The following is a 9,634-nucleotide window of genomic DNA, read 5'->3' on the forward strand; positions in this document are numbered from 1 at the left end:
TATTTCAAGTTGTGAATCTTTGTGTTCAGGAGAGAGAAACACCCTGTGCCTAAGGGAAGCTGTTTGGGACCAGATGCTCTTTTAGTCTTCTCCTCCCCTTATTGTTTGAAGCTTCCTAGTTAGCCACTGCTTCCTCCTCTCCTTGACTACCTTCCTCTTGGTGAGCATGAATTCCAGCAGGGCTGCATCCCTTTCACAATGCACATTAAATGGCAATCCCTGACCACCAGCTGAGTCATCAGGGAGTGAACGGCAGCTCATTACCCGTCCTGTAATGGCATCCAAACCACACTGCCATCATCCTAAAGGTCCTTTTAATGATACATAGATTTGCTCATGAGCCCCTTTAGATATCTTTTGTGCTGGAGCTTGAAGGCAAGAAAAGAGAGGGAAAGTGCTCTTCAATATGCAGCTGTTATCACCTGAAACATTGCAAAATGTCCGTTTACTAATATTCTCCAAACCTGGTCATTCGTCAAAATTAATATGGTTTCGTATTTATTGAAGGTTTAAGTAAAGCCATCAGGGACTTGGTGGACTTGGTTTGAACATCTAGTTGAATGCTGATATTTCAAGCAAAGCAGGCATGTTTGTAAATATGTTCTAGCCAATGTTCTGAGCTGTGGTCTGTAGTGCTGCTTTGGCTACAAGGGTGAAGCATCCATGAGGCCGGTCCTGGGGCCGGTTTTGTTCAATATCTTCATAAACGATCTGGAGGATGGTGTGGATTGCACTCTCAGCAAATTTGCGGATGATACTAAACTGGGAGGAGTGGTAGATATGCTGGAGGGGAGGGATAGGATACAGAAGGACCTAGACAAATTGGAGGATTGGGCCAAAAGAAATCTGATGAGGTTCAATAAGGATAAGTGCAGGGTCCTGCACTTAGGATGGAAGAATCCAATGCACCGCTACAGACTAGGGACCGAATGGCTAGGCAGCAGTTCTGCGGAAAAGGACCTAAGGGTGACAGTGGACGAGAAGCTGGATATGAGTCAACAGTGTGCCCTTGTTGCCAAGAAGGCCAATGGCATTTTGGGATGTATAAGTAGGGGCATAGTGAGCAGATCGAGGGACGTGATCGTTCCCCTCTATTCGACATTGGTGAGGCCTCATCTGGAGTACTGTGTCCAGTTTTGGGCCCCACACTACAAGAAGGATGTGGATAAATTGGAGAGAGTCCAGCGAAGGGCAACAAAAATGATTAGGGGTCTAGAACACATGACTTATGAGGAGAGGCTGAGGGAGCTGGGATTGTTTAGCCTGTGGAAGAGAAGAATGAGGGGGGATTTGATAGCTGCTTTCAACTACCTGAAAGGGGGTTCCAAAGAGGATGGCTCTAGACTGTTCTCAGTGGTAGCAGATGACAGAACGAGGAGTAATGGTCTCAAGTTGCAGTGGGGGAGGTTTAGGTTGGATATTAGGAAAAACTTTTTCACTAGGAGGGTGGTGAAACACTGGAATGCGTTACCTAGGGAGGTGGTAGAATCTCCTTCCTTAGAGGTTTTTAAGGTCAGGCTTGATAAAGCCCTGGCTGGGATGATTTAACTGGGAATTGGTCCTGCTTCGAGCAGGGGGTTGGACTAGATGACCTTCTGGAGTCCCTTCCAACCCTGATATTCTATGATTCTATGAGTCTTCAAGATGTTGTTAGCAACAGTCCAGGTTGTTGGTAGCTAGGATTCCGTTCAGGAGTCGTTTAGAGTTCCAAAAGGCTTTTTGTGTACCACAGAAATTCCAGCACCTCTCTGTAGCCTGTTTAGTGGCATAAACTCAACCGTGAGCAAATATTCAGACCACCCACAACTGGAGAGATAGTTAGCACAGAGGAAGACAGTCCAAACTGCATAGTTCATTGATTCACAAAGTTTAAGGCCAGAAGGGAGCATTGGAACATCTAGTCTGACCTCCTGTTTATCACAGGCCACGAAATTTTATCCACTTATTCCTCTATTGAGCCCAATAACGTGTGTTTGACGAAAGCATACTTTCCAGAGAGGCATCCAGTCTAGATCTGAACATCTCAAGAGATGGAGAATCCACCATGTCCCTTTGTGTTCTGTTCCAGTGGTTAATCACTCTCACTATTAAAAATGGGTGCCCGATGTCCAACTTTAATTTGTCTGGCTTCAGCTTCCAGCTATTGGTTCTTGTTACGCCTTTTCCCACTAGATTAAATAGCTCTTTAGTACCAGGTAGTTTCTCCCCAGGAAGATGCTTATACACTGTAATCAGGTAGCTGTCAATTATAAGGCATTTTCTCCAGTTCTTGAATCATTTTTGTGGATCTTTTCTGCACTCTCTAATTTTTCAACAGCTTTTTAAAAATGAGGACACCAGAACTGTATTCCAGGATCAGTCTCACCAATGCCATATACCGGGGTAGGCAACCTATGGCACGCGTGCCAAAGACGGCATGCAAGCGGATTTTCAGTGGTACTCACACTGCCCAGGTCCTGGCCACCGGTCCAGGGGGCTCTGCATTTTAATTTAATTTTAAATGAAGCTTTAAAAACCTTATTTACTTTACATACAACAATTGTTTAGTTATATATATATATATATAGAAAGAGACCTTCTAAAAACGTTAACATGTATTACTGGCCCGCGAAACCTTAAATTAGAGTGAATAAATGAAGACTCGGCACACCACTTCTGAAAGGTTGCCAATCCCTGCCATATACAGAGGCAAAATCACCCCCATGCTCCTATTCATTACTCCCCTGTTTATACAACCAAGGATTTCATTAGCCCTCTTCCCCACAGCAGTGAACTTGGGAGCTCATGTTGAGCTGCTTGTCCACTATTAAACTTAAATCCTTTTCAGAGTCATTGCTTTCCAAGACACAGTCCCCAATTATGTCGGTACAGCAAGCATTCATCGCTACTAGATGTATAGCTTTGCACTTGGCTGTATTAAAACTCATTTTGTTTGAATGGGCCTGGCTTACCAAGTGGTTCAGAGCTCTCTGTATGACTGCCCTGATCGCATCATTATTTACCACTCCGCCAATCTTTGTGTCATCCATAAATTTGACCAGCAATGATTTTATATTTTCTGCCGGATGAAAATGTCAAATAGCGTCAGGCACAATACTGATCCTCGCAGAACCCTACTAGACGCATCCCCATTCAGTGATGATTTCCCATGGACGACTACTTTGAGATCCATCAGTGAGCCAGTTCCTAATCCATTCAATGCGTGCTTTAGCGATATTGTAGAGTGCTAATTTTTAAATCAGAATGTCAGGTGGTACTGAGTCAAATGCCTTACAGAAGTCTAAGTATGTTATATCTACTCAGTTACCTTTACAAACCAAACCTGTAATCTTTTCAAAGAATTAAATCAGTCTTGTGACCTGGGCAGCTTCCACATGAACAAATCCCTTCCCAGAGGGACAGGGAATAAGTAGCACAAATATAAACTGAATGGAGGGGCCAGAATCATCGAAAGCAAACTCATTTTCATCTCTTGTAGCCAAACACTGTAACTGCTGTAAGGAATACAGAGGATTCAGGGAAGGAAATGAAGAAACAGTGTGAGGACCAGCCTTCTAGGCAATTCAGACTCTCTGCATGTTCATGTTGCTGAAATATTCTCTTATCTTTCAGCACTATTATTATTTATTTATTTGTATGACCATAGTACGTAGGACGCCCCAAGCATGGACCAGGATCCCCATTTGTCCTAGGTGCGTACAAACACAGAACAAAAAGGCAGTCTGTGCCCCAGAGAGCTTACAATCTAAATCTAAGACAAGAGACTCAGACAGATGGGGGAGTACAAGGAAACAATGATACAATATTCAGTTTGATAGGCGATGGTATGAGTTCACTAGTGGTCTAACTGTTGTCACGGTTTGTGTAGGCATCGTGGAAGAGGAGAGTCTGAAGCAGGGATTTGAAGGATAGTGAGGTAGCTTTGAGGATGTTTGCAGGGCCCAAGTGTGAGGGCCAAGCATGGGAAAAAGCACAAAGGTGTTTGTTTGAAAATTTAACAAGTGGGCAACGGAGCCTGATACCAGCGGCCTAACAGAGGAGGGACCTAACATCTTAATAGTGAATGAGAGATGATGGGTAGGGTGGGATAGGCAATGGAGGGCCTTGAAAATGAAAACAAATAACTTCTGTTTGATGTGTTGGAGAAGGCGGAGCCAGTAGAAGGATGCAAGAGAAGGCTGACATAGTCAAAGCATTCTTTGCTAGCTTCACACAGTGGAAATCTGAGCATAGTCAATCACTCCCCAAATGCAGGGTGAAAGAAGTAATGACATGGACTCATTCCTTTATTTTCTCTACGCTATGGTGGAGCAATGAAAACTGGGCCATGCTTTGAATCTGTCACATCATAACATTCTGGACCTGAATAAAACGTCGGACTACAGATAGGTCCCAAAGCCTAGCTTGGAAACCTCACAGTACTAACCATTAGCATGAAAGGCAGAATGGATGTGTCTTTTCCTACTCTCCAGCTGGCCATAGAACTAATAGGGGTGTCCTAATCACTGTGCACGTTCTTTCTCTGGTCTGCTCCTTCCCTCTGGAGTTACCAAAACCAGCCAAAATGCTCAACTGCACAGCTGTAATTTGCTCCTCATACCTGTGTTTACTGGTGGATTGATCAAGCTCCTCAGTTATACAGCTGTGATCACAACTGAAGAAAAGGTTTCTACCAATAATGGATTGTATTAAGGGGCTAACAACATCCCTGGCTTACCTCCATTTGCTTTTAATGGAGCAAAACCAGGAATGAATTTGGCCCCATGTGCGTATGGTAAAGTGATGCTCTCACTCAGAATAATGCTTCCATAGAAATGTTCTGTTCCTGTATCTCTGTTCGGTTAGCTAACTGGCGGGTATCTGAATTATGAGCATGGCATGCACACAGCTTAAGAAGACTTTGTTTGGAGGTGAGAATGGTGGAGCCCAGACTGAACCTGCTATTGAAATAACACACACAAAGGTCATCCTGAATATGCAGGGGGTGGGGGGGACAGCAAACTATTAACGTTCTAAAATCAGAGTTAGCTTCTCAGCTGGTCAGTCTATTGTCAACCCCCCAGTAATGCTGTGTGCTATGTGGTGTATAAAGTAATCGGAGAGCAGAGTCCTAAACCTCATTTATTTCATCTCCACTCTGAAGCGCTAGGTCCAAAATGGCAATTATCCTTCTGCAGGCTACCCTAACCAGCCAATAAACCAGTGTTTAATAGTCCTTCGTAGATAAGCCATTTTACCATCATTCAGACTTTAGATAAATACGTAGCATATGCTATGGAACCTGCTCTGATATGTTACCGAGATGAAATTAGATGAGCTAGAGTGATTTACAAGGAAAGTGTAATTCCATTGAGGGGACTCCACTTGTGTTATAAACCACTGGAGTTGTCATCACCAGGACTCCAGGATGTACAGTAAATAACTCCAAGATGTCATTAATTTCACACCGCTGACTGCAGATCTTTTGTTGTTTTATATTTATGATATATGGTTCCCGCACTGTGTGGTTCAAACCATTTGAAATAAGTGAAAGTGACATAGGATGGGGTTTTCAAAAGAACCTAAATGATTTAGGAGCCTAGAGGTAAAATTTTCAGTGGGACTGAGAATCCTAAGTCATTCAGAATTTTTACTCACACTTATTGGCGTCTGTGCTTTAAGGGTCTGTTGGAATTCAGCAGACTTCCATGGGCTTAGATCAGGCCCTACCTGACTGGTTTTGAAATAAGGTCTCCTGAATACCCATTTAAGTGGCAGATCTGAATTTTCAAAAAAAGGCCATAATTCTCTTATGCATTTTGTCTTTTTAAATGATTTTAATTGGAATGTTAGCACCCAGGGTTTCAGAGCAGATACCACTCTGCAAAGATAAAATGCATTCTAATACAATTATTGGACTCTGTCATTCTGAGATAGGATCAATGGTTTATGACTTTGGGATATCACATCAGTAGGTTCCAACTTTCTCTTACTATAGAACTTCATGGCCACCATTCATAACTATAATACAATCATATACCATCCTACAGAGAAGCATTACTGGGGAAAGATACAACCTAAATTCCATGTGTACCAAACTGAGTGGAAAGCCTGCTTTTAAAGGGAAATGATTAATTCTAATACCAAAAGCTCTGATCCTTAAACATGTATGGAACTTTACTCATGTGAGTGGTCTCATTGCTTCAATGGGTTGAAAAGTTATGCACCTGAGGATATTTGCAGGATTGTGGGCTTAGACTGGATATCTAGAAAAAAATATACATACAACATCCAAATGATCAAAACTTAATATATGCCATTAGTTTAATATCCCAATAACTGTGAATGGCTCTGGTGCCTCAACGAATGCTACAATTTTACAGCTACTTCCCAACAGGAAGCCCTGTCTGCAAAAATAGAGAGCTTATACCCTCCTATCATTTCACCATGGCACTCTGATCTTGGTTGGGTCCACGAATTGCTACTGTCATATAAATAATGGAGCACATGGACAATATATTGCATCAATTAATAAGCAAAACTCTCCTCTGAATTCAATGGAGAGTTGTGCTTCACACTGATGGATACATTCTTTATGTTGCTGTGGATCAAATAACAATTATTGCAAATAAAACTTATGGTCTTATAAAGAAACAAGCCTGATAGTGCTGACAGTACACATTGTTCTGAGACTGGGATCAGGCTGGAGTCCCTGTGTATTAAATTATGTCAAGATGAAGTTTTTAAACCAACGCCAAAAAGCCACTCTCTACCAGATGGCTACACTTGGAATAAGTTTCTTTGGCACAAAGCAGAAAGGAGTCCAAGCTGGCCAGGGAGGGTTAGGAAAAAAGAATTAAAATGTTACTTTTTGAGTGGGCAAAGAGGATACAACCCCACCCCACCCACCTGTCGAGAGGGCCTTTAGTTTGGTAAACACTGATTCACAGTTCCCAACACACGTGGGTCTGAAAGTGAGTGTGACTATGGCAGGAAAACCTCTGGGCTCCATGATGCGTCATCTCAAGCAGGGCACTGAATAGTCTTCATCGTCTGGGGGAATGAAACTAAATGGAAGAGTTGGGGGGTTGGGGCAGGGGACCTATTTCTACTCCACCAAGCCACCGGCTGTGGCATTGTATTTTCCAGAGAGCTCACCATTAGAGCTGATTGCAATTTTTCATCAACTCCCCCTCCTCCGCGGCCCCCCCCCCCCAAGAAACAAAAGGGTCCCTGGGACATTTTCATTTTGGCCAAAACATTCCTATCGTTCAATGAAAAACAAAACATTTTTTATTTTTAAACATTTGGAGGTTAGTATCCTCCCCCCCCCAGTAGGGGGGAAAAGGAAGACCAATAGAGGGGAAAACTCAATAACAAAAAAAGTGTGGCCAAAAAAGGGGGGAAATTTCTGCCCTTTTAAAAAAAGTTGTCTTTCCAAAATGTTCACAGTAAACACTCCCCTTTTCGCCACCTCTAAGCAGCACCCGGTAGCTCCTGTTATTCTGAATGGGAGCTGCTAGGTCCCGAGAACTTCTCAAAATCCGACCTCTTCGTTCTCAAGGGGAGAGGAGCAATTTTGAAATCTGTCCCCCAACGCTGGGCAAAGAGATTCCGCCGGGTTCAACCCGTGTAATAATGCTTGTGCCCTCTACCGGCAAGGGTCTCTTTAGGACCTGGCATTTGGGAACTCAGGGCAGGAGAATGGAGGGGAGAAAAGGCCAGAGACAGGCGGTGAAAACTCGCGTGGGACAATAAATGACTCTCTAGTGGGTCTAAAAATCTGCCCGCTCTGAGGCGCAGAGTTCGGGAGCGTCCTTTGCTCGCACCGGGTGCGTTCTAGGTGGGAAATCGATGCGTGTGGCAAATGACGCTGTGATTTTGCAGGTTAAAACTGTCTCGTTTGTTTCACATATGCCCAGCCTCCCCACGCCCCGGCAGCCAGCACTTCGCCGCCGAGGGAGAAGAGAAAGGCACCGCCCCCCCCCCCCGTTACCCCAAACCGCAAATCTGTTCACAAAGTCAACCGCAAAATAAACCGCAGACAGACAGGATCGGGGTAACAAACTCCGCAGTAAAGCCCCGCTCCTCGCCTCTCCCAGCCCGGCTTCGCGCCGAGGAGCAAACGGGGCAGGGAGGGGGTGAAAAGTTGGGCATCTCCAAGTTGCCACCAAATCAGCCAGGAGCTAAAACACCCCTTAGGGCTCCAGCATCCATGTGTCAACTTGCCAGCCGGCCGAAGAGTTTCTCACATCACCCATCCACCCCCCCAACATACAGCGCCTTTAGCTCTCTCTCTCTCTCCCTGTGTCCGGCAGTTCCCTTCTAGTGATTAATAAAACCTACCTCCAAACCACTCACTTTTCTAGCCCCTGACATAGGTGCTAGAAGTCTGGGGGGGGGGGGTGCCGCCCCCGCTGGCTTGAAGTGCTTTCCCTGGTATCCAGGGTTTACAGTTGGATTCAATGGTTCTCAGCACCCCCACTGTACAAACTGGTTCGCCACCTCTGGCCCCTGAAGCCCCAAGCACTGTGTTGCAGGTTTCACTGGACCTAGGCACCCTTTATAAACCGCATCTTGACCAGATCAGGACCGTGCCATTATTCCGGAGTGGAAGCCAAGGCGTGCCTCTCCCCGCCACCAGCCCCTTTCCCTGGCTTCGGATTTGGCAGAGAATAAACGAACCCAAGAAAGAAATGGGGGTGAAGGGCAAAAGAAAAGGAAAGAGAGAGAGGTGAGAGGGGGAAGGCGCCGCTCTCCCCTTTAGTTGCTCAGGACCAGGCTGCGCACAGCCCGGTTACACAAGAGGGGCACTCAACTTCAGAGAGACAAGGCGGGCCAGGTAATAATCTCTTATCCGAGCAACTTGTGTTGGCGAGAGAGAGGAGATCGCTGATGTCTCCAGGAGCCTCCGCCAGGCTACAGCACCAGTGCACCCGTGGGTCAGTTTCCGCCGCTCTCCCCGGGAGCGAGCCCTTCGCCGCCCCAGACTTTCCCCACCCGCTTCCCAAATCAGGCCCCCAGGAGCCGGCACTCACCTGCGTTGCTCATCTCCCCCAACTTTCAGGTCTCACGCCCTCAGATCATGGTCCTGCGCGCCTGGGTCGGTCGCACCTCCTTAACCCCCGGCAGCCAGGGACGAAGTTGGAGCGGGGGGTCGGTGTGGCCAGCCCACGGGGCTGAGAAGGGAGGGGATAAGTAGTCAGCAGTGGCCGGAGCCTCTTTGGCTGGGGAGGGGGGGGGGGGTTGCGTGGGGAGGGTGTCGGCTCAGGAGGGGCGATCACTGCCGCTGGCAGCCCTCGTCCTGCCCCATGCTTAGCCTGGCAAGGCAGACTGGTTGCAGGGAGCTTGTAGGGGCCCTCCCTGATCGCAGCGCACTGGCCAGGGCTCGCCACCGCCTCCTCCTCACTGGCATTTCCCTTCCTTTCCTGCAGAGGAAGCCCTTTGGCTCGCTCAGGGATTGAAAGCTGCAGTGAAACAAGGGAGGGGGGCACGGATGCCAAACAAACAGATTTAAAGGGACAGCAGCTGTTCTCTCCCTCACCCCCTTTATGTCCCACACACACACACACACACACACACACTTCAGGATCTTGCATAAGCTCAAGGAGTGTGAATGGGGCTTGCACAAGCAGTGGGGGGAGGGGAATGGGGA

General features: G+C 46.3%; 1 protein-coding gene across 4 annotated transcripts in view; it reads right to left on the reverse strand.

Moving 5' to 3' along the window:
* FGD5 (FYVE, RhoGEF and PH domain containing 5) overlaps positions 1 to 9,394 on the reverse strand; it is a 153,751-nt gene extending 144,357 nt beyond the window's left edge. For all 4 annotated transcript variants that reach the window (XM_073351272.2, XM_073351271.2, XM_073351274.1 and 1 more), the window contains exon 1: positions 9,018 to 9,394. In XM_073351272.2, the coding sequence (XP_073207373.1) occupies positions 9,018 to 9,030 (13 nt within the window). In that variant the 5' untranslated portion in view covers positions 9,031 to 9,394. The remainder of the gene's footprint in view (positions 1 to 9,017) is intronic.
* Positions 9,395 to 9,634: the final 240 nt, after the last annotated feature.

Source organism: Lepidochelys kempii, chromosome 7 (genome assembly GCF_965140285.1).
Source record: "Lepidochelys kempii isolate rLepKem1 chromosome 7, rLepKem1.hap1, whole genome shotgun sequence".
NCBI classification, from domain to species: Eukaryota; Metazoa; Chordata; order Testudines; family Cheloniidae; genus Lepidochelys; species Lepidochelys kempii.